Genomic DNA, 23,359 nt, shown 5'->3' with positions numbered 1-23,359 from the left:
CAAATGCCCCCCTCTGGCCTCTATGGGTACAAGGCCTGGTGCATACAATACCTATACACATAAAATAAATACATTAATTAAATTAAAAGCCTTTTAATTCATTTATGTATATAGGTGTTTTGCCTGCAAATATGTCTGTGTACCATGTGTGTGCTATGCCCATGGAGAAGGCGGTGTTAGAGCCTCTGGGTGGTTGTGAGCCACTGTTTGCCCTTACCCATTATCCTGTTCAAACATTTAAATGTTGACCATATGGGACCTAGAACTGACCTTTTCATCTTCCCTTCAATCATGACCTTCTCTTCTTCCTTCTATGTTTCCTAAAGTAGTCCCCAGCCCTTCCCTCCCCTCTTTGTCTCAATAAACTGTAATCTGATTTCCCCCGTATGCTCTTCACACTGCTGAGTCTGCAGTATTCCAACTACGAAAGCCTTGTGAGTGTTCGCTGAACCCTGAGCTGCTCGCTGCTCTCTTTCCTTGAGCTTCACTCGCCTTCCTGGCCCGGGGTGCCCTCAGCACTCTACCTGTTCCTCCTGGAGCTGTCCACCCACTCAGGTAAATATCCCCAGGGATCCACACGTGAGCACACTTGCTGGAGTGGCCCTAGTGGAAGGCAGGGCAGAGCAATGAGCCAAAGCAAATTAACTCTTATTATAGGGATAGGGAGCTGACCAATTCACTCCTTGTAATATTTTCAGGGTTGTTTTGTTCTGTTTTGTTTTTTAAGACAGGGTCTTGCTCAATAGCACTGAACTGACTGGCTTTGAACTCAAGACGATCCCCCTGCCTCAACCTCCCAAGTGCAGGGATTACAGGCATGAGCCACCACTCCTGGCCTTCATCTTTCATGTAAGAGGTATCTACTGAACAAATTACTCCACATAAACTTTGCTTTACAAATGTTCTATCAGTTTCTGTCATCACATGTAAATGTTTACGGAAATATTTTGGACAGTGTATTGCCATGTACAGATGTTTGGAGAAGGGAAAAATTTTTGGCCGTTAAGACTTTGTGAAGATGATGGTGTTTTAGTGAAGTTAAGTGGCAGGAAAGAGGAAGAATGTGAGCATTCTATTACAGCACTAGAGACTGGAGGACAGTGATAGGAGAGGAATGGAAATGAGAAGCAGGAAGGTGATAGAATAGGTAGAGAACTCAAAGACAACATTTTAAACTTGACTGACTAAAGGAAGTCCATTATTCCTAACAAAAAAATACCTTTTGTTTGAGCAATGATCCACAGATAATATTGTTGCTTATCAACTTCCCTCACTTGAACTTGGTGGTATATTATAATAATAAGATGATAACAGGAAGTATTTCTTAATGATGGCTTTAATTTGAATTTGTGCTGGCTCTTAAGAAACCATCATAACTAGAAGGAAAGAGTATGTCAACATTGAAAGGAGTCCACTCCCAAGTTGGAGGCCATTTGGCACCTGAACCCAGCTACCATTCAATTCTACCGGAACAGCAGTCACTTGAACAAACGGAATTTCTTCAAATACTGGCTCACTTCTTCCTTGGGGTATGGTCTGAGGGCAATGCAGGTGGCAATATTCTCTGGTTGCTCAAGCCACAGCATGTGGTCAATGTTCTTCTCCTGCAGGGTCTCAGCCAGCGCCTTCAAAGTGGTCTCATCAGCAGCCTACAAGTTGCAGAACACACAACACGGACTGAATGGGCCATTTAGGAAGTGTCACAGGGTCGCAAAAGGATGGTGGGGGCTCTGAAACTAGAGCTGTGGCTCCCCCAAAGAACTGTATAGCAACAGCTCTGTCCCCTCTCTTTAGGATCTTACAGAAGAGGCAGAGGAGGAGACAAAATAGTCTGTTAATAAATGCAATTCTTTTCTTTCTTGAATTCTGCTGTATAGTTTCTAGTTTCCTTATGACTGGTGCCTACTGATGCTCACCCTCATCCTTCGGCCATCTCTGACTCAACTGACCACTGGGAAGGATTTCAAAAATTACATGTACTTTTCTTCTCCCTTTCATTCTTTCAGGTGCAAGCCTAGCGTTGCCGGAAAGACACATCTTTCAACTGTCTGACGTAGGAGGGCTCAGTCCACTGTGAGCAGTTCCATCCCCGGGCAAGTGGGCCTTACACGTAAGGTATCTGTACCTGTAAGGTACCTGAGAAAGTCTGGGAAGCCAGTCAACAGTGCTCCTCTGCGGTTTCTGCTTCAAGCTCCTGTCATAAGAGTTCCTGCTTTGGCTTCCCTAGGTGACAGATGCGACCTATAGATGTAACAAAACCCTTTCCTTCCCAGTTGCTTTTGGTTTGGGTGTTTAGCACAGCAACAAAAAGCAAACGAGAATATTGTATTATGCATGCACACTGAGGGAAACTTGCAAGATTTGGGTCTCTCCTCCCATCAAGTAATCCAGGGATAGAACTCAGGGTGACAGATTTGGTGACGTGTGCCTTTACCCAACAAACCATCTCACCAACCCTTAATTTTTTTTTTTTTTTTTTTTTTGTAGCTTTGGTGTCCTGTATTTGTAGACCTCTATTGTGTACTTTCTGGTCAAACCTGAGGCCTAACCTGGATGGAAACAAACTTTGAAATTTCAGAAAGATCTAGCAAGAGGCTTTACTGTTAAAGTCTCTTGCTGTCCTAACCCTTAAGAGTTAGTCCAGAGGCTGAAGAGATGGCTGTCTCCAGGGAATACTGCTCTTCCAGCGGACCAGAGTTTGATTCCCAGTACCCACACTGCCTGTAACTATAGCTCCAGAAGACTGCACACCCTCTTCTGTCCTCCAAGGACACCCGCAACCACGACACACAGACATATACACACATACGCATACATAATTTGTTTGGGTAGATATTTAAAATTTAAGTTAATCCAACAGGCATGTGAATCACCTGGATGGGAAAGCACCCCACAGAAAGCTGAAAGTAGCTGGAAACATATAGACTGTCACAAGGGTCCCTTTTGGCCATTGTTCGTCCATTCTCACCCATTGACAGTGTTTTCCTGTACACTGGTCTCTCTAGAGAAGCAGGTGCTATATAAATGACAGGGTCGTGAGAAAAGAGGCTCAGAGGTCCTGAAAAAATGTATGCCTTTCCCCAGCTCACTTTCTCCTTCTAATAAACGGCGTCTATCTGTTCCTGTGTTAATTATGGCAGAGGTAATTTCAGGCACAGCTTTGGTGCTCTGGTAGAAAGGTAGGGCCGCGCCTCCCCAGCTCCGCCCTGCCCGGGATCTGAGCGACACCGGAATAACCAGTTTTTGGTGAACCAACAGTTCTGAGACGCCTGTGATCGCGGGGTCTATGCCAGCCGCAAATCTTGCCCCAAAGTCCTTAAAGATCGCTCCGACAATCACGCGGCACGTACTCCTGGAAGTTAAGGACTGGGAGCAGACCTACTTCCGGTCCCCTCCCTTAGCGTCCCTTCCAATACCCTCCCACAAGTCTCACCTCGAGAACGACCTTGCGCATGCGCCCCAGATCCTGGAGATAAGCTGCTGTGTGCGGATGGTCTCGATGAAGGTGCAAGGCTGCGGTGGCAGCGTGACAAGCCTGCGCTACCAGTGCGCCGGTGGGCCAGGAGAAAGGAGCCTGTGACAGATCCTTTCGTAACACTAAGTACTGTACAAGGACCTGCGGCTCCGCCCCGGAGCCTGCCATATTCCTGACCATCAGAATGGCCGCACCTACTGTGCGATGCATTCTGGGATTAGGGTGGAGCTTTGGGCGCCGACATGTTTTTGTACGGCGGAAGCGCAAAGCATGCTGGGATTGGTAGAGTTTGTTTTTGAAGACTCACTCGGCGGGAATTCTTCAACTGGGTCCTGAGTGAGGAAGCTTAGATGAGAACGGAAGACCCAGCCCGTAGACGGTTTAGCTGTACTGTACAGCTTCTTTGATGTTCGGGGAAGCCCAGCTGGACCTCAGTAGCCACGGCGATGAGGTATGAGTGGGCAGGGCTGACCAGTACAAGGCAAGGGAGGACAGCGAGGACACTTGGCTTATCTCGGGACCGCCAGGCAATAGCGGCAATAGATTGATGATTGCATGTTTTGTGTTTTTTTTTTTTTGTGTGTGTGTACAGTTAGGAACGTTCGGGTCCATGTTAACCCTGCTCTGTCCGGCCAGCTTCGTAGGGAAAAGCTCTTGAGAACCTGAAGAGGAGATGGAGTCTGCGAATACTTTGTGTCAAGGCGAAGCAAGCAAAGGAGGTAGTGAAAGGGTTGGCCTGTATCACAGTAAGCTCTCTTTCCAGACTTCCTAACAGAGAAGGGGCCACCGTAGGTCAGTAACTTTGTTGAGTAGATAAGGATTTGATTTGGGGCGCGGTCTTTATAGCTATTGCGGCTTGCACACGTTCCGGTTTCTGCCTCACTTTCTTCCTCCCTCCCACCTTCTTTTTCAAAAACTTAATGTGATGTAATAAGCAACATGTGGGTTGAAATTGTTACTAAAAACACGAAAAGGTTGATGACTTTGTTGTTAAAAGTGTACTGCAGTCAAGTGTGATCCATACTCGAGAACTAAATTACTGAGAATCACAAGGTGGGTCAAACTCACACTGATCCTCCACCTCACCCTTCTGTGAGCCACCACACCTGCCCCAAACAAGTGACAAGTGAAAGGTTTTTAATAATCAGCAGAAGACCTAGACAGGTCAGTTACTGTCATCTCTTCCAGCCAAAAGACTGAAACATTTAGCTAGTGCCTGGTTGGCTTTCTCTGCTTGCTAATCATGACTGCTCCGTGTATGAGCATGGAGAGGAGCTGATCACAGCAGAGAGAAGTGATAACTGCTGTGATAAGGCTCCCGAGGAAATCAGAGACATCAGGAGTCTGTGAGTGACTGCTTGAGAAGCGAGTGAAATACAGTGGTGCTGCATGTTGTGGGCCTCTCTTGGTCTGTGCAAGTCTTTAAAAATGAGATATATACTAGTAATTGATGCCTAGCCTTGACTAGGTAGGTGAATGAACCAAGTCTGGGCTGTCCCAAGACAAGTGAAGAACAGATTGTTGTGTGTGTATGTTCTGATGAACCCTGCAAAGGAGCGCCTTTAATCCAGTGTTCAGCAGAGAGGTTGATGGCCTCTGGTTTGGTTGTTTGGGCCTCTGGTGTTATAAATTTATGGCACAGCCAGGTTTGATGGTGCACATCTTTAATCCCAGCACTCTGGGAAGAGGCAGGTGAATCTCTGAGTTCAAGGCCAGCCTGGTCTACAGAGTAGGAGAGACCCTGTCTTAATAAATAGATATTTGTCCTGAATTTATTTATTTAATGATTTATCTGGCTGCAGATCCTAGATAAATGAGACAGCTATTACGACTATTTTTGATTGTCAATTTCATATACCTGTGAAGAGGGAACTTCAATTCTTGAAGGATTACCTCATCAGATTGGTCCGTGAGCAATTTCTTTGGGGCATTTTCTTGATTGCTAATTGATAGGGGAGGGGGATTGCATATGAAAACTAGCTGACCATATGCAGAAAACAATCCTGGTCCTCCGTGTTCTCTACTTCAGTTTCTGCCACCCCCGGGGCAGGTGTTCTGGGTTGATTATGAAAGCCAGCTGAGCAGAAGGTAGGCGGTAAGCATGTTTTTCCATTGTCTCTACTTCAGTTCTTGCCCTGGGTTCCTGCCACCGCTGGGTAGGTGGTCCTGGGGTGTATAAGAAAGCAAACTGGCGATTACAAATAAAGCTGCTACAAACATGGTTGAGCAAATGTCTTTGTTGTATACTTGAGCATATTTTGGATATATGCCTAGGAGTGGTATAGCTGGGTCTTGAGGAGCACTATTCCTAATTGTCTGAAAAAGCGCCAGATTGATTTCCAGAGTGGTTGTGCAAGTTTACATTCCCACCAGCAGTGGAGGAAGGTTCCTCTTTTCCACATCCTCTCCAGCATGTGTTGTCACTTGAGTTTTTGATCTTAGCCATTCTGATGGGTGTAAGGTGAAATCTCAAGGGTCGTTTTGATTTGCATTTCCCTGATAACTAAGGACGTTGAGCATTTCCTTAAGTGTTTCTCTGCCATTTGATATTCTTCTACTGAGAATTCTCTGTTCAGCTCTGTACCCCATTTTTTTTAATTGGATTACTTGATTTTTTGCTGTTTAACTTCTTGAGTTCTTTACATATTCTGGAAATTAGCCTCTTTCAGATATAGGGTTGGTGAAGATCCTTTCCCAGTTTGTAGGCTGTCGTTTTGTTCTGTTGACAGCGTCCTTTGCTTTACAGAAGCTTTTCAGTTTCATGGGATCCCGTTTATTGATTGTTGATCTTAGAGCCTGTGCTGTTGGTGTTCTATTCAGGAAGTTGTCTCCTGTACCAATGAGTTCCAGGCTCTTCCCCACTTTTTCTTCTAACAGGTTCATTGTATCTCGTTTTATGTTGAGGTCTTTGATCCACTTGGATTTTAGTTTTGTGCAGGGTGATAAATATGGATCTATTCACATTTTTCTACATGCAGACATCCAGTTAAACCGGCACCATTTGTTGAAGATGCTATCTTTTTTCCATTGTATGTTTTTGGCTTCTTTGTCAAAAATAAGTATCTGTAGGTGTATAGGTTTATTTCTGGGTCTTCTATTTGATTCCATTAATCCACCATTCTGTTTCTGTGCCAGTACCATGCAGTTTTTATTACTGTTGCTCTGTAGTAGCCAGAATCTGGAAACAACCCAGATGTCCCTCAACATCTGGGTACATCTAGATACAGAAATTGAAGTATATTTACACAATTGGAATACTACTCAGAAATTACAAACAAGGAAATCATAAAATTTGCAGGCAGATGGTGGGAACTAGAAAAGATCATCCTGAGTGAGGTGACCCAGAAGCAGAAAGACACACATGGTATATATTCATGTATAAGTGGATATTAGTCCATTTTTAATACAGCATAAACATATTAAAATCTATACTCCTAGAGAAGCTAAACAAGAAGGAGGACCCTAGGAAAGTTGCTCAATCCTCACCCAGAAAGCAAATGGGATAGACACCAGAAGCAGGAGAAAACAGGGAACAGGACAGGAGCCTGCCACAGAGGGCCTCTGAAAGACTACCCAGCAGGGTATCATAGCAGATGCTGAGACTCATAGCCAAATTTTGGGCAGAGTGCAGGGAATCATATGAAAGAAGGGGGAGATTCAAAGACCTGGAGGGAACAGGAGCTCCACAAGGAGACCATAACCTAGACCCCTTGCTCAGATGTAGCCCATGGTAGCTCAGTCTCCAAGTGGGTTTCCTAGTAAGGGGAGCAGGGGCTGTCTCTGACATGAACTCAGTGGCTGGCTCTTTGATCACCTCCCCCTGAGATGGGGAACAGCCTTACCAGGCCAAAGAGCAAGGCAATGCAGTCAGTCTTGATGAGATCTGATGGGCTAGGGTCAGGTGGAAGGGGAGGACCACCTTCCCTATCAGTAGACTGGGGGAAGGGCATGGGAGGAGAAGAGAGAGGGAGGGTAAGATTAGGAGGGGACAAAAGAGGGACCTACAGCTGGGATACAGAGTGAATAAATTATAACAATTAAATAAATAAAATAATAAAATTTTAAAAAGGGCAAACTGAGCAAGCCAGCAAACAGGATTCCTCCATCTGCTTCAGTTCCTGCCTTAAGCTTCTGCCCTGACTCCCCTTCACAACAGACTGCAACCTGCAAGACAACATAGGCCCTTTCCTCCGAGTTGCTGCTTTTGGTCAGCATTTAGCACAGCAAACCGTTTCTTCTTGGAGTATGCTTTTTGCCAGAGTTAACCCTGTGAATTTTTAAATTTTAATTTAGTTTAATTTTTTACTTTCTTCAGGTGTTTTAGCTTACCTGCAAAGACTAGAGGCTCAAATGAACAGATCCCATAGAAAGTCTGAAGAGCCAGTGGTTCATGAAAAGGAAAGTTCTCTCAGAGCCAAGATTCACGAACTCCGGCAACAGCGAGATAAGCTGAGGGCTGAGGTGAAGCAGTGGCGAACCAGAGTGAGTAGAGGAGTGGGTGGGTGCCCCTGGGGCAGGGCGACCAGCTGCGGTCTGGGAATCTTGTAATCTTGGATCACGTGTTTTACTTGGGATCCTACTGAGCTGATTTCAAGGTCTTTGATTCTTCAACCATCAGACCTGTGGAGATGTAGCTGAGATTATCAACTACTCATGGTCAGGCGTTGAGGAGGCAAGCGAGTTCTCTGGGATAGTCTCCTCGGCCTTCTCTCATGACCTGAGCCTGGGACCTCAGCCTCAGCAGACTGATCGTTCACAATTTTACCTTTGGTGCCAACCTCCTGTCACCAAATATCAAAATATCACAGCGAACATTAGCCATCCCTTCTTTCTGCTTTCCACTGTTGCTGAAGTCCAGTCAGCAGATCTGTCAAATGTTTCTGTTGTCTTTGCACTTAACGCCTCCTCTGCCAGATATTAGGTATTATCAATATATGTGGTAGATACTTACCTCTTCGCTTTAGTTTGCTTTTTACTGAATTAAAACATGTGACAGGACGAAGCTAATGGTCATCTTAAGGGGTACAGGCAGGTTTCTACCAGAGATGGAAAACATAGGATATTACCAGTATCCCAGAGTTGTCCTTTGGCCTGAAGCGTGATCCTTGATCCAGTTTCTGTAACCGAGCATGCTTTTTACCTGGTTTTGAATCTTGCTACTTAGCCAGGCTTGAATTCTCTCTGACCCAGGCTGACCCAGACCCTGCAGCCACTCTGCCTGCTGTCCCAGCCTCTGAGTGTTACCACAGCTGGCTTGACTTCATACAGCTGTGGCATATAAACCCTTCTGTCTGGCTTACCTTGCTGAGAGGCACAGTCTGCAACCTAGCCCTGCCATTATCACTACACAGGAGTTCTATTTTCTGACTGTTACAATTCACCTGTTCCGCTGTTGACCCCACGTGGGTTTATGGGTTATTTCACTTTGGGTTCATTTTGAAGATGGTGCTGTGATGTTCCTGTTGTTCTCGTTTCGTGTGAAAACATGACACTTTTCTGTTAGGTACAAGCCTTAGCTTAGGCCATGGAGCCTGTATATTAATTCTGACGACATGCCTGTGCACATTTGTGTTCCCAGCATTCCCTATTGAGCCGTTTCTGTTATTTTGCAACTTTACCAATACTCGGCATTGTCAGTTTTAAGTCTTGTCATTATGGCAGGACTATAATAGTTCTTATTATGGACTTCATTTGTATTTGACTTTTTTCTTGTCATTCTCTAAACAACAAAGTATAAGCGGTTTTTATAATTTTGCAATATTTATTGTATTTATACAATATTAAGTGTTGCTAGATAATTTAAAGTGTATGAGAAGTGGAGGTTATATGCAGATACTCTGGCCTTTTAAGACAAGGTACTTGAGCATCTCTAGACTTGGGTAACCACAGTGCGTCCTAGAATCAATCTCCCTTCAGTACTTTGTGTTAATTCTTGAGAAATCCAAGTATTTTTTTCCAGGCCTTTGAAATAAATGTCATCAGTTAAGGGTTTTTTTTTTCTTTTTTTCTTTACATACTTTGGGTTTGGGTTCTTTCCTTTAGACTATGGCTTGCCTTCCATTTCTGTAAATGGAGATCAGCTTTGAAACTTAGTTTTGTGTTCCTGTTTCATAAGTCTTCATTCTGTGCTATTTTATACTTTGTTACATCTTTGAGAGATAGTCTTTCTAGAGTAGATTTTTTTTGTGTGTTGTATGATAAAGCTCATGCTTACCCATACTGCCTTCTAGTACGCTTTCCAAACAGAACATCTCGAAAAGATGGCTTGTGTCACTGTATGGTAGTTGGTCACTTTTGGATACATTTGGCTCCCATTGGTCTGTCAAAACACAGCTGAGCTTGTGTTTTGAGGGCCAGGTGTTTTAGGCCAAGCTGTCTGTGGCAGCTACATAGCTCTGCTTTGTTTGGATGAAAGCTGTGTAAAATGGGCATGGTGTGAGCTGGTTAAACCTTCAGAAAAGCACCCTGTTGATCATGGTGACACAGGCCTTGTAATGCCAACAAATGGGATGTTAAGGAAGAAAGAATTCAGGACCACCCTGGGCTCTCTTGATACAAGCTGTAGTTTGGTAATCCCTGAAGTGTTGTCGTTTAGATGTTCCTCTAATTGAGTATTCTATTGTGTAGGTATGTATTTGAAGGCGAGGTATGGCACACGCCTTTAATCCCAGCAGAGGCAGTGGATCTCTGAGTTTGAGGCCAGCCTTGTCTACATAGTAAGTTCCAGGACAGCCAGAGCTACATAATAGACCCTGTCTCTAAAAGAAAAGAAAAAGAAAGAAATACCTTCTTCCACCATATTTGGAATCTAAAGATTAGATTGGACATCATTTTTGGTCTTACTTTAAGGATGCCATCTGTTATCTCTAGGCCTGTATTTTCATGATTAGTCTTACTAGGTGATACTTTCTTAAATTTGCTTTCTCTCTCACGCTCCCTCTCCCTCACTTTTTCCGGTGATTTTATGTTTTCTGTGCTGTTTGACAGTTTGATGCCATTATATGCTCAGGTATGGTATTCTTTACTTGCCTTGGTGATGCTTAAATTAATACTTGAGGCTTTTCTTTTATTGAAAAATGTGACTTTTATTATTTCAAGTATTGTATAGTTGGCATTCCTTAGTATATTTCTGGATTCCCATAAATACTGTATGTTTGTGTTTTCCTGTAAAATAGCTATACTGATTTTCTAATCTTTTTTTGTGTTTATGCTTGTTTTAATGAATATTTTTAAAATACCCATTTCATTTAGTCACCTTTCTTTTCCTTTTTTTTCTTTTTCTCTCATATAGTACATCTCCACCTCAGTTCCTCCTCTGGTCTCAGTTCCCCCACATACATCTCCCTCCTCCCCTCCTCCATTTCTCTTCAGAGAAGAACAGGCCTCCAGGGATATCAACCAAACATGGACGTATCAAGTTACACTTAGACTAGGCACCTGCCCTCTTGTCAGGGCTGGATGAGGCAACCCATTGGGAGGGAAAGTATCCCCCGAACAGACAAAAGAGTAGTCAGAGACAGCCCCCACTCCCAGAACACCAAGCTACGCAACCACAAGGTACATGCAGAGGACCTAGCTCAGACCTCATGAAGGCTCCATGGAAGCCTCCATGCTTCAGTCTCTGTGAGCCCTGGTTGCTTGATTCTGTGGGCTGTTCTTATGGTATCCTTGACCCTTCTGGCCCTTCTAGTCCTTCCTCCCTGATTCCCGGAGCTCCAGCTCATGTTTGGCTGTGGGTCTCTGCATCTGCTCCCATCAGTTGCTGGATGAAGTCTCTCTGACGATTATGGTATGCTCTGGTGCCTGAGACATGGACTCCATCTCGTGGCATGGGTCTCAAGTTGGGCTAGTCATTGACCACTCTCACAAATTCTGTGCCACCTTTACCCTAGCACATCTTGCAGGCAGGACAAATTGTGGGTCAAAGGTTTTGTGGCTGAGTCGGTGTCAAACCCCCTCCACTGGAAGCCTTGCCTGGTTACAAAAGATGTCCCTTCAGGCTTTGTATCCCCATTACTAGCAATCTTGGGTCACCCTCATAGATGCCTGGGAGTTTGCACTGCACTACGTTTCTGCCTCGCCCTTGAAATGCACCCCAATTCCAGTTGTCTCTCCTAGTATTCTTTCCCTCCACCCACCCACTCCCACAACCTGATCCCTCCTGTTCCCATCCCCACTCTTCCCCCATTCACCCAAGAAATCTATTGTTTTCCCTTCCCAGGAAGATCTTTGCATATCTCCCTTCCCCCCTGCTGTGAACCCTCCTTGTTATTTACCCTCTCTGGGTCTGGATTGTAGCATGGTTATCCTTTACTTTATAGCTAATATACACTTACAAGTGAGTACGTAACCATGTTTGTCTTTTTGGGTCTGTTACCTAACTTGGGATGGTTTTTTTTCTAGTTCCATCCATTTGCCTACAAATGTCATGTTATTTTTCTTAACAGCTGAGTAATATTCCATTGTGTAAAAGTACCACATTGTCTTTATCCATTCTTCAGTTAAGGACCATCTAGGTTGTTTCCACTTTCTAGCTATTACTTATAGCTGCTATGAACATAGTTGAGCAAGTGTTCTCTGTGGTAGGTTGGAGTGTCCTTTGGGTAATGTATCCAGGGGTGATATAGCTGCATCTTGAGGTAGATCAGTTTCCAGTTTTCTGAGATGCCACCATATTGATTTTAAAATGGCTGTCAGAGTTTGCACTTCTACCAGCAATGGAGAAGGGTTCTCCTTGCTCTACATCCTTGCCAGCATGAGCTGTCTCTTGTGTTTTTGATCTTAGCCATTCCGACAGGTATAAGATAGAATCTCAAAGTCACTTTGATTTGCATTTGCATTTGTTTTTCTTGGCCATTTGAGCTTCCTCTGTTGAGAATTATGTTTATATCTGTAGCCCAGTTTTTAATTGAATTATTTGGTTGGTTGATGTCAAGTTTCTTGAATTCTTTATATATTTTGGATATTAGCCCTCTGTTGGATGGAGGTTGGTGAAGATCTTTTCCCATTCAGTAGGCTGCCATATCGTGCTATTGACTGTGTCCTTTGCCTTACAGAAGCTTTTCCATTTCATCAGGTCCCATTTAATAATTGCCTGAGCTATTGGTTTTCTGCTCAGGAAGTTGTCTCCTGTGCCAGTGCATTCAAGGCTCTTTCCCACCTTCCTTTCTATCAGATTTAGTGTATCTGGTTTTATGTTGAGGTCTTTGATCCACTTGGACTTGAGTTTTGTGCAAGGTGATAGATATGGATCTATTTGCATTTTTCTACATGCTGGCACCCAGCACCATTTGTTGAAGCTGCTTATCTGAGAAGAAGGTATATTCTTTTGTGTTTGGGTGAAATGTTCTGTAGATATCTGTTAGCTCCATTATTTCTCTTTAGTTTTTGTCTGGATGACTTGTCCATTGGTGAGAATGGGGTAATGAAATCTCCCACTACAAATGTGTGATTTAAACTTTAGTAATGTTTCTTTTACAAATGTACGTGCTCTTGTGTTTGGGGCATAGATATTAAAAATTGAAGCGTCATCTTGGTGGGTTTTTTTTTCTTTGAATATGAACTGTTCCTCCCCATCCCTTTTGATTAATTTTGGTTGGAAGTCTATTTTGTAAGATATTAGAATAGCTACTCCAGCTTGCTTCTTGTGCCCATTTGCCTGGAAGCTCTTTTTCCAACCCTTTACTCTAAATAAATATTTATCTTTGGTGTGAAGGTGTGCTTCTTGTGTGCAGCAGAAGGATGGATCCTGTTTTTGCATCCATTCTTTTAGCCTGTGTCTTTTTATTGGGGAATTGAGTCCATTAATTTGAGGGAGCTTTAGGAAGGGCAGCTTCTTCGAGAAGGTGGGGGTATTTTGTTGTTGTTGTTTTGTTGTTTGTTGTTTTCTTCCTCTATACCTTCAGGTCATTTTCTTTTTTCATTTGGGTAATTCATCCAGCTTACACTTACCGTCTGAGGACAAGGTAGGCTCATAGCTGCTAGGCTGTTGCTGCAAGTGTGACTCTTGGAGTCCTGGCTCCTGGAACCCTACAGTCTGGCCCAGAGCAACTTCTCCAGCTCCGCCTTTCCTCAGCCCTGTGACCTCCCGGACTTTGTCCTTGCCTTTTCTTGCTCTTCTGCAGTCTTCTCCATTGCCATTAAAGTCCTGCTTCATTGGCCAGCAGCTTCTGCTCCCGATTCCTCACATCATGACCTGCATCCTCTCCCTCTGCCCTACATCACAGCACCAACCATATGGCTGCGGTAACGGAAGCACCAGTTTCTGGTGCCTTACATGAAAAAGAAACCGTCTTTCCTGTTACGCAATCAGGTGAGGGCAGAGGCTTTATGGTACCCCTGTTGTAACCAGTCAGGTTTGCTGCATATCTTGCAGGTTAAAGCATCTTCTGCCAGCGAAGACCAAAACAGAACAGTGGAGATCAGTGAGCAGGAAGTTCTGGAAAGGCAGTGGGGAAACGTGAAAGGCATTCTGCAGGCATATCGTTTTACAGGTAGGACTTTTTGTTCTGATCTGATTGGCTCTGAGTTAGTTGACTAGCTGCGTTAATAGTGCCTAGATTTAGTTCCTGAGAACTTGCACACTCCGCCCCACATACACAAGTTGGAGTTCTGGTTTATAGGTCTATCTGCTTGTCGATCCTCTCCTTTAAACAGTGAAAGATTGGTGGCTCCTGGCTGGCAGGAACCATCTCTTTTCACGATCATTTACTAGACCCTCTGCTAGAACTTTGCTTTAGTTACAGTAGTGGCTACAGTTTGAACTTCAAATCTGTTTCATCATAAATAGGACTTTGTTCTTCATCTGTGCTGCAAAGGACTGTGGGAAGAACTGGGGACTCTCATAAACTGGAACTTAGAGATTAAAAAGAATACATAAAATAGAATTTTCTAAATTTTCCCTCAATATCTTGATATCTAGGGTATCTTCTCATTTCCTCATTTGTTCATGACTTGACAGCCTGGGCTCATGTGAACCAGTCAGGAGGAATGTGTGATGTTATTCGTTTGAACAGCTCTCCTGCAGTGTGTGCCTGTGTACCAGACCTCACGCAGGCTGCTGGAGCGCCCGGGCACCCACGACCTTTGTCTGACACCTGAGCGGTGTTGTCTCACTGTTTGCCCAGGTCTCAGCGGGAAGCTGACGAGCCGCGGAGTGTGTATTTGCATTGGCACTGCCTTCGAGGGGAAGCTGCTGGAGTCCTACTTCCTGGACCTTGCCATAGAGAAACCGCTCCGGATTCATCACCATTCCATCCCAGTCTTCATCCCTCTAGAGAAGATAACTGCTGCATACCTACAGACTGATATCCAGCGCTTCCTGTTCAGTCTCTGCGAGATTCTAAATGCCTACTCGGGGAGGAAGTACCAGGCAGACCAACTTGAGGTACAAATCTGGATTTTTGTGTCTGACTTTATTGCCCCTGACAGACTTCAAAGGAAGTCTTCAAGGAAGACAAAGGAAAATGCTTCCTTAAAGAAGAAAGCTCATTTACTTTTGAGACAGAGTTCTTTAATCCTAGCTGGATATGTGGCCCATGCTGGTCTTAAACTTGGGCCAGTTACCTGTCTCTGCCCCCTAAATGCTGGGATTACAAGTGTGTGCCAACATAGCTGATTTTTATTATTTTTGTCTTTTGCAAGGTTGGAGATGGCATCTAGGGCCCTGTGCATGCTGGGAAAGCACTCTGCCATTAAGCTACCGCCACAGCCCTTATGTTTCCTAATTCTGAGCCAGAAGCCAGTCCATTACTTTCTTTTACTCTGGTTGGTTGGTTTGAAATAGGGGTTCGCTCTGTAGCCCAGGCTGGCCTGGAACTTGCTATGAAGTCCAAGTCAGCCTCAGCAGTTTTCCTGGCTAGTGGTGATTACGGCATGTGCCACCACCCCCGGCCTGTCCACTCACTTTCTAATACTTGTTTGTTACCTACAAGTGATTTCCCTCTCCTCACCTCATAGCCTTCAAACCTCACGGTGATGTTAGAGGACAGGCCCTAGCTACAGGATCACAGTCCTGATGGTGATCTTCAACCTTTCAGTTCAGCTCAGATTTTGACCTCTGATGTTTTATGCTCAGTGCTGCGCTGAAACTATGTGCAGGTGCCCAGTGTCATGGAGGACTGTGTAGGTCTGCTCCTGAACCCCGGCCTGCCTGCTTAGGGTGGAAACCTAGGCAGGGGATGAATACAGAGAAAGTCGGTGCCTCTGTAGCTGAGCGGCTCCACTTCTGTCCAGCACGAGTTAAACAAAATGTCTTTGCACATAAGATAACCTCAGTGAAACTCTTGGCAGAAATGGTATCTCTCTCTCTCTCTCTGCCCGCTCCCTGATCATTCACTGGGCAGTGCTTTCTGCCAGACTCTTGATGGCCTTTTGTCTCTGTGAGACAGTTTTGTGTGTTGTCAGGCTGGAGAGGTTGCCCCGTATCACACGGTGCCTCTGGAGCAGTAACCATGCTCTCTTCATCCTAACCCTGATAGAGTGACTTCCACGCCTTCCTCACGGAACCTCTGCAGAGAAACGCCCTGTGCAACCTGCTGTCGTTTACCTACACAGTGGAACAGAGATGCCAGACCTTCTCCTTTAGTGCCAGGTTGCTGTATGAGGACCTCACAGCAACTCTTCCCACGGATGTCACTGTGACACGGCCAGGTACGAGGAAGGACGCCTCCGTGAAGACACTGCACGTGGCGTCACACCAAGTAGACCACTGAGGGCCCCTCTGCTCACGCACTAGACATTTACCAGGATGCAAACAAAGTTCTCTGCTACCAGTTTCTCCTTTGTAAATGTTAAGCATCATTATCTTAGTTTTCCCCTCTCCTTGCCTTTCCCAGAATTCTTTCAGCTTACAATTTGTTTTCCTGAGTGTGTGCCCTACCACCCCCAAGATAGACAACTAAGACAGTTCTGGGGTTGTCTGTGGTGAAGTTAGCATACACTTAGCCCTCTCGGTTATCTTCTGGTGGCAGTTCTTTATGGCTGGCCAGGAGATTTGTTTTCACTTGCCTAGAGGTACCATTATAATAATCTGATATGGATAGTAATTTGGAAAAAGAGGCAGTATTCTAACAGTGCCCCAGGTTTCACACCCACGGGTTTTAGATTGCTCTAGCCTTTTGTTTGTTTCTCTACTCAGAATTACATTGTTCTACTGGGGGTACCCTCTTTAGAGCTTCAGACAAAAAAAATAAAGGAGAGGCAGTGCTCTGGGTTCCGATTTCCCTGTTTGGATTGAGCTTGACCGACTCTCTCCCCTAGGGCTGGAAGCGTCATCCACCCATTGGGAAGAGTGCAGAGCATCCCATGAAATGCTCTTCCGGTCCAAGCCCCTGCCCCAGGTGTTTGCTTCATTTTCCAAAGAAGTTGAAGAGCTGGATTTGAGCCTGGTCTTCTGAAAAACTTTCTCTTTGGGACACAGCTGAAGTGAATACATCCATGCCACCTGCGGTCCAGGACCCAACAACGAAAGCTGTGGAGAGCTAGCGCTTGCCTGGACACCACCGCGAGAACAGACACCCACTTCATGGGAATGATAGGGACCTTGTTGAGTCCATGTCTTTAGACACTGGGCGGTTTGGACAGTTCCGAGTGACTGCCTGATCGCTTGGTACCATGCTCCAGGTTGTCTCTTCCGCCTCTAAGTAACAGTGTTGATTTGATCGTATGCATATACTGCTGCTGAAAATCAGCTCACCTGGGGGTAATGGACAACATCTTGTGAGCATCTCCAGCTTTTGTGGGAGCCCTAACTATGACAGGGCTTGTGGTTAAGAAGGGGAAGTGTTTAGTCTTTGGTTTGGAGCAGCATGTTCTAGGCCACTGTTTGGCGGATGAAAGTAATTTTTATAATGAGGGGTTTTGTGTACTTTGTTTCCTAAGGTATTTTTTGGTGGCGAGCTGAATGCATGAAGTCACTTTGAGAAAGAATTGCTGGAAATCTGCACACAGATTGGTGGACCCTCCCCTGTCATGTCTCCAGGCATGGCTGTCTTCCCCATTTCCTGGACACTTTTAACGGACCTTCCCCTCTAACCACGGGCCTGTGCAGTGCAGCTTGCAGTTAGCTTAGACCTGTCTGCTGCTCAAGTTCCCTGTTACAATTCCCATCCTTCCTCTCCTAGTCCCAAGTAACATCTTTACTCCACAGGCCCGGCATTTGGAGTAAAGGTTCACGTGGGGGAGGAGAGGTCTGTGGCAGCAAAGCCCTGGTTGCAGTAACAGAATTGCCACAACAGTCCCATCAAGTTGAGTAAAGCTTTTAATAAAACAGTCCTGTTCTTTATCAACACCTGCGATTCTCTGTTGAAGCAGTAGCAAAGGCGACTGTAGCAAGAGCTCAGAAGACAAGGCAATATTGGAAAGTTGTTTTTTTAAACAGGTTAAAAATATAAATGTAGAAGATCTGTTTATATATTTTTCTTTCAGAAATAACCCCCCTTCCCCCTACCAGGTGAAAGGAAATATTGCACTTTCTGCTCTCGTGACTAAGGTGACACAGGGGTTCCAGAAGAACCTTTCAAGATTATCAGGAACATCGGGGCAAGGGCCACTGACCTAACTGGACGGGAGGGGCAGCCAGACGGCCAGCGGAGTTCTCCTCGTACAGTGAAAAGCACTGCTGTAGATCCCAGCCAGGCGGGGAGCCTTCCCGGTACTGAACCCAGCTCGTCAGCAGAGCCCGCCCCTGTGCCCAGCCCCGCAGCCTCACTCCCCCTGCCATCCTGCTCACAGTGGCCACGGCCTCTCTAGGGAGAAAGGGCTGCATCGGAACTCCGGAAAGGCTGTCCCAGTACTATGCCTACGACCCCGACTCCGGGGAAGCTACAGGCAAACTGAGGAGTAGGAAGAGCCGCCCTCGGAGCTCACATCCACACAGGAAGGCTGGAGGAGATCTGAAACCTAAAAGTCTATGGGAATGTGCACTTCAACAATTTGGGAACACCAGGCCTTGGTCATTTGCCCTTTCCCAAAGCCTTTCTTTGCCTCCAAAAACATTTCCTTCCGATGCTGACCACTGCGGAGCCAGAGGCTGTTCAGGAGTTGTCCACCACTTGGTGGGGCAGCGTAACAGAGGAGCCATTGGGGAAGGCAGCTGGCCTGTCCCGCCCCTTCAAGAAGAAGGTCAGAAGCTCCCCTTTGCCCTTCACAAAGATGGGGCCTCGCCTCACAAAGCGGAAGCCATACTCTCGAAGGATGACCTGCGTTTCTTCTACCACCTGCAGGTGGAGAACAGAGACCAGGTTAGAGAGGAGGCGGCTGAGACAGTGGGTGGAGGGGGTTTAGGCGGTTAGGGCCGATGGGTCCAGATAGTGCTGCTGCTGCAGCAGTGTGCAGGCCGTGCAGGGCTGCAGCCCAAGCCCACGTGGGTGAGAAGCTCAGACAGCCACAGGACACTCAAGCGGCAGGCTCCCAAGTCATGGCACTGACACAGAGTAAGTCACTTTGGTGGTTAACTGCCAAACGGCAGGCTCTTTTCACCTGAACCTTGGTGTTAAATGTTGTGAAGGCTCTAGAGGCCTCGATACACATACGCTTGGCCTTGCTGCGCTGCCAGGCAAGGGGGGGCAGTTGCGTATGGCAAAGCGCAGGGCTTCTGTTGCACTCCCTGCATCCACTCAGGCCCATGCACAGTCCTAGTTCTGAACGTACCTGGATGTTGCCCATGACCCCTGTGGATTCCATCCTGCTGGCCACATTGACCGTGTTGCCCCAGATGTCATAGTGTGGTTTCCGGGCTCCAATGACTCCGGCTAGAACCCCTCCTTTGTTCATGCCTAGAGTAGAGAGAGCAGTGGGTCCACGAGCCAAGCCTGCATTAGCTTCTCAGAAGCTGCCGATTCCTCTTTCACGGATGCCCACCCGACCCCACTACAAGGCTCCTGGCAGGAACGCCCACGCTCCTTGTTAAGCTTCCTTCACAGCTGGCTGTTAGGCTAATAGGCCACGCAGGGCTGGCTGTGGTGGCCAGCTTCTCTGTAACCTTCCTAACACTTGAAACCCCTATAAATTAGCCTTCCCTACCCATCTGCCTTTGCCTTTTCAACCTGGTCTGCCGCGCTCCCCCACGGTGGTGACTTTACCTATGCGCAGCATGAAGTTGTTGAATGACTGGTTGTTGATGTTGGTGAGCGTGTCCTTCATGGCTAAAGCAAAGTCCGCCAGGTCAGCCAAGTGCTGCCAGCGCTCCTTGTCTGACTTCTCCTCCTGTGTGGAACAGGGATGGCACCGTCAGAACCAGCCGGCCCATGACCGCAACAGTGAGGCTTAGCGGCTCACACCCTTCTTTCTTCCTCCCCAAAAGGAATTTGCGATCTCTTTAGGGCCAGCGTGTCACCACTGCCTGAACTCATGCATCTGTGTAGGCAAAGACTGGGCCAATCGGGGAAAGACGCAGTTGCCATGTGACTGATCCCAGGGCAGAGCTCTTGGTGCTGTTTGAGTCTGGTCCTTGCTTGCTTGGTTCCTCAAGACTCTAAGTACTTGATGAGTCACCTTCAGTCTGCGTTACTCAGCCTCATTCAGAACGCAGAGATGTAAGGGAAACTAGAAGGTGGTTTAAGCACAGGACATGGCCCCACCTGGAAATCACACAATGGGTCCACCCAGGCTGAGTGACAGGGCAGTCAGCAGCAGCAGGGAGTTTCCAGGGCCCCCTTAAGTTTCCACTGCTCCAGAAGTGATAGTTCTCAAGCAGCTTGGGGAGCATGGCCCGCTGGGGCTGCTGGTGGCATTGTGGGAATGAACCCTGGGCACAAGAATGTTCATTAACTTCACCTGGTTCTCATTTCCCATGAGGCTGCCTATCAGTCCTGTAGGCGGAGCTGCAGCTCTAGCTGCTGTGTTACCTTGCTGGAGCTTGTAAAGCCATTGGTGTTGACGTCTGGGGTGACTCCTGAGGCTGCCATGTAGGTGCTGCCAATGGTTTTGATCTTGGTGATGACCCGGAATTTGGGATTGTCCAGGAGCTGAGGACAGAATCAAGGGAGGATGAGTGAGTTCACCATGAAATTTGCCTTTTTACAAGTATCAACAGGGCAACTACGAGGCACTTTCTTGTAATGGCTTCATTCGTTCCATGCTACCTTGCCATATAGTCCCTCAGCCTTCGTTAATAGCTAGTCTCCTTAGGTGGTGGAGCTCCTAAGTAAAAGTATCCAGTGAGTGTTGACTAGGAGCTTGAGGTAGAAGGGAAGACAGTCCTTAATCCCCTGAACCTGCCAGGGCTGTCCCAGGGTCCTGCCTCAGCCCTCAGACTCATCAGTGCTGGATGGCTGCAGGAGTCCAGTGACTACAAATGACCCGTATGAGAAATAGTCAGCCTGGCATAACTTGCTTCTTGGACGGGTGTCTAATGTCTTGGGATGAGATAGGAAAGGAGGGTAGCTCTGACAGGACACTCACAGAGTCAAAATCAGAGATGATCTCATTGAGGAAGCGCAGACACTCAATGCCACCGTTATTGATGCTCTCCTCAGTGTAGAAGTCGGCGAAGTTGGGCAGGGAGGCAAACATGACTCCAATCTCGTCATAAGACTGGCTGTACAGCTCCTAAAAAGAGGCCGGGCCGGGCTGGGGTAAAGCGCTTACACAGTCATGAAGGCCAGAGGTCAGTGCACAGGAGGCAGAGGCCGGCTGCCTAGTCGGACTAACAAGACACCATACAGAGGGGCCAAGCAGAAGAGGAAAGCAGCCGGTGTCAACCGCCATGTGAACACGTACACACATGTATATTGCCCTCACACATACAAATAAAGGCAGGACCCAAGCGCTCAAGGGAGGGCTGCCCGGTGGGATGGTGTACCAACATGAGGTACAGCTGATCTGTTGTCCTCACACATGTTGTCCTCACTCAGCTTTCTGACCCAACTTTGAGTGATTAGAAAACAGCTCGTTCCAACACTAAGCAAGCAGGCTGAGAAAGATAGGAACAGCCATCCATGGCCTCTCCTCTGGTCCTGCCCTGCCTTCCCTTGGCGACGGGCTGTTTGCCCGGAAATGTGAGATGAAATGAACACTTTCCTCCCCGAGATGCTGTAGTCCTGGTGTTTCGTCCCAGTAAAGAAACCTCACTAGGATACTCAGCTATGAGGACCCTCTCCAGGGAAGGTCAGTGGAGTGGTCGGCCACCTTGGTTTGGAAAGGTCTCACTGGTTCTGAAATGGGGTCCTAGAGGTGCAGCCCCTGAGCAGTACCCTGCAGAAGAGATCCTGAGAGAGCCTCCTGTTACTGTTTCTGGTCAGGTCCGCTTACAAAGGGACCTTGAGCAATGGGGGCTGCTCTACAGAAAGGACAGGCCCCACAGGACACCCCCTTACCTCATCTCTCTTCTTGGACCCCAGGAAATGGCGGGCAACGTGCTCAGGCAGCATGTTGGTGACCAAGGCCTCGTTCCACCGTCGCATCTCATAGACGCGTTCTTTCTGGTCATGGACCTCAATCTTCCACAAAAACAGTGTTCGGGCCAGCTTTTCCACCTGCAGACACAGGCTGGGTGAGGCCTGTGCTCGAAAGCCGGCCGGCCAGGGCAACGATGCACAGCAGGGGTTTTGAATATTGTTTATGGTGACACTGGAAGGAGATGGCTAAACGATCAAAGAGCTGAGAGGGTCACCTAGTCACAGTGGCAACCCACAGCCACAGCGGGGACCTGGGCCCCTTGACACAGTGGAGATCCAACTTGGTTGCAGATCTGGGGGAGGGGCCAAGAGGGCTCTGCCGGAAGCAAGCATCCTCATCTCCAGCAGCTCCATTTATGAAGTGGTTTGGGGAGGCTGTGCTTTCCTGGCAGACCACTGGGGGGCATCCAAGCCAACTGTCCTTGTAGGGATACTTCATCTCTACTGAACAAAGCCTTCACCAGGGCTTCTCCCTTTCTCTTCTGACTCTGAGGCTAGTGAGAGCATGGGTGACCCCCACGCCAGTATGAGTGCGGAGGCTGTGAGCTGCCTAAGGAACATCGCCCATCCGGGAGGAGGGAGGAACCGGAACACAGCAGAGCATGCCCCAGGTGAAGGAGCTGCTCTTCGTGGGTGCCTGGGCTTCTGAGCTCTAGGATAGCTTGCTGGAAGGCCCTGAACATGGGAGAAGAGGGTGTGTGGCACTCACGTGGCGCGAGAAATAGTAAAAGCTCAGCATCATGACAAACACCATCAGGGTCATTGAGTACTTGGAAGGCACCAGGGGCAACCTGCTGGACAGACAGGAACACATGGCCAGTGCCTTTGCCGCCCTTCACAGCAGGGCTGCGCCTCTGGCTACCGCTGTGGGCCTCGGAAGCTTCCCCTGGCACGTGATTAGCTACTGGACTGGGAATCAGCAGCAGCCCCGGCCTGCCTGGCTCTGGGCCATTCCCATTAGGCTGCTCCCTAGGTCCTCATTGATTGTGCTGCACCTGAGACATCCCATCCAAGATGTAGCTGCTGCTGTGTAGACTTTCAAGGAAGGAAAGAGGCTCCCTTGCAATGGGACCAGCTACAATCTCGCTGTGTCTGTCTAACTTTGGCCACAGTTCTGTGTGGACTTACAGGTACCTTCCATTACTGTATACGACCCTGCTACAGGAAGAGACGATTTTACCTGTTAACCACTGATGTCACTGGGCTTTGTATTATGAATGACATTAGTGGGCGCATTCTTACATTATCTGTATGAACTTTCCGAGGATGTATATAGAAGGGGATTTTTCTGGGCCATGGGTTTTAGGTGTTTTTGTTCATCCCAGGCTGGCCTTGAACTCCGACCTCCTGCCTCCGTTTAAGATTACGGGTGCACACCACCACTCCCAGCTTATGCTGTGCATGGAACCCCATGCCTTCTACCAGCTGAGCCACATCTCCGGCCCCATAGGTCTATGCTCCGCCAATCCAAGCTTTTTTCTAAACG

At 47.1% G+C, this 23,359-nt stretch overlaps 3 protein-coding genes across 12 annotated transcripts in view; 1 reads left to right on the top strand and 2 right to left on the bottom strand.

The window, feature by feature from the left end:
* Positions 1-1,318: 1,318 nt before the first annotated feature.
* Ptrhd1 (peptidyl-tRNA hydrolase domain containing 1) lies at positions 1,319-3,704 on the bottom strand. The gene is made up of 2 exons (XM_021648278.2): positions 3,434-3,704; positions 1,319-1,649 (listed from the first exon to the last, which is right to left on the bottom strand). The coding sequence occupies exons 1-2, from the start codon at positions 3,683-3,685 to the stop codon at positions 1,479-1,481; spliced, it is 423 nt and encodes a 140-aa protein (XP_021503953.1). The 5' UTR covers positions 3,686-3,704; the 3' UTR covers positions 1,319-1,478.
* Positions 3,702-17,765, top strand: Cenpo (centromere protein O). 4 transcript variants are annotated; one of them, XM_021648268.2, is made up of 7 exons: positions 3,702-3,926; positions 4,068-4,194; positions 7,791-7,957; positions 13,851-13,968; positions 14,602-14,861; positions 15,955-16,126; positions 16,736-17,765. In XM_021648268.2, exons 2-7 carry the CDS (start codon positions 4,149-4,151, stop codon positions 16,870-16,872), a joined length of 900 nt encoding a protein of 299 aa, XP_021503943.1. In that variant the 5' UTR covers positions 3,702-3,926; positions 4,068-4,148; the 3' UTR covers positions 16,873-17,765. The 4 variants fall into 4 exon arrangements, with proteins under 4 accessions (XP_021503943.1, XP_021503944.1, XP_021503945.1 ...); XM_021648269.2 differs by lacking the exon at positions 4,068-4,194; XM_021648270.2 differs by lacking the exons at positions 4,068-4,194; positions 7,791-7,957.
* The window catches only part of Adcy3 (adenylate cyclase 3), a 76,806-nt gene continuing 71,164 nt past the window's right edge, over positions 17,718-23,359 (bottom strand). For 5 of the 7 annotated variants that reach the window (XM_060365253.1, XM_060365244.1, XM_060365242.1 and 2 more), the window contains exons 16-22: positions 22,583-22,667; positions 21,793-21,951; positions 20,879-21,025; positions 20,323-20,442; positions 19,558-19,681; positions 19,127-19,251; positions 17,718-18,693 (exon numbers count right to left, since the gene is read on the bottom strand). In XM_060365253.1, coding sequence (XP_060221236.1) covers positions 18,511-18,693; positions 19,127-19,251; positions 19,558-19,681; positions 20,323-20,442; positions 20,879-21,025; positions 21,793-21,951; positions 22,583-22,667 — 943 coding nt within the window. In that variant the 3' untranslated portion in view covers positions 17,718-18,510. The remainder of the gene's footprint in view (positions 18,694-19,126; positions 19,252-19,557; positions 19,682-20,322; positions 20,443-20,878; positions 21,026-21,792; positions 21,952-22,582; positions 22,668-23,359) is intronic. The other 2 variants (XM_060365255.1, XM_021648277.2) reach the window with 1 other exon arrangement.

The sequence above is a fragment of the Meriones unguiculatus genome, chromosome 1 (genome assembly GCF_030254825.1).
Source record: "Meriones unguiculatus strain TT.TT164.6M chromosome 1, Bangor_MerUng_6.1, whole genome shotgun sequence".
Taxonomy (NCBI): domain Eukaryota; kingdom Metazoa; phylum Chordata; class Mammalia; order Rodentia; family Muridae; genus Meriones; species Meriones unguiculatus.
Note: the sequence above shows the minus strand (reverse complement) of the source record. Positions and strands in the feature narration are given on the sequence as shown.

Coding starts and splice junctions, on each gene's coding strand:
- Ptrhd1 (XM_021648278.2), bottom strand. CDS start 3,685: ATGCATCGCACAGTAGGTGCGGCCATTCTGATGGTCAGGAATATGGCA. Junction 1,650..3,433: donor TGCGCAAGGTCGTTCTCGAG/GTGAGACTTGTG, acceptor TGCAACTTGTAG/GCTGCTGATGAGACCACTTT.
- Cenpo (XM_021648268.2), top strand. CDS start 4,149: ATGGAGTCTGCGAATACTTTGTGTCAAGGCGAAGCAAGCAAAGGAG. Junction 13,969..14,601: donor GCAGGCATATCGTTTTACAG/GTAGGACTTTTT, acceptor CTGTTTGCCCAG/GTCTCAGCGGGAAGCTGACG. Junction 16,127..16,735: donor TGTCACTGTGACACGGCCAG/GTACGAGGAAGG, acceptor TCTCTCCCCTAG/GGCTGGAAGCGTCATCCACC.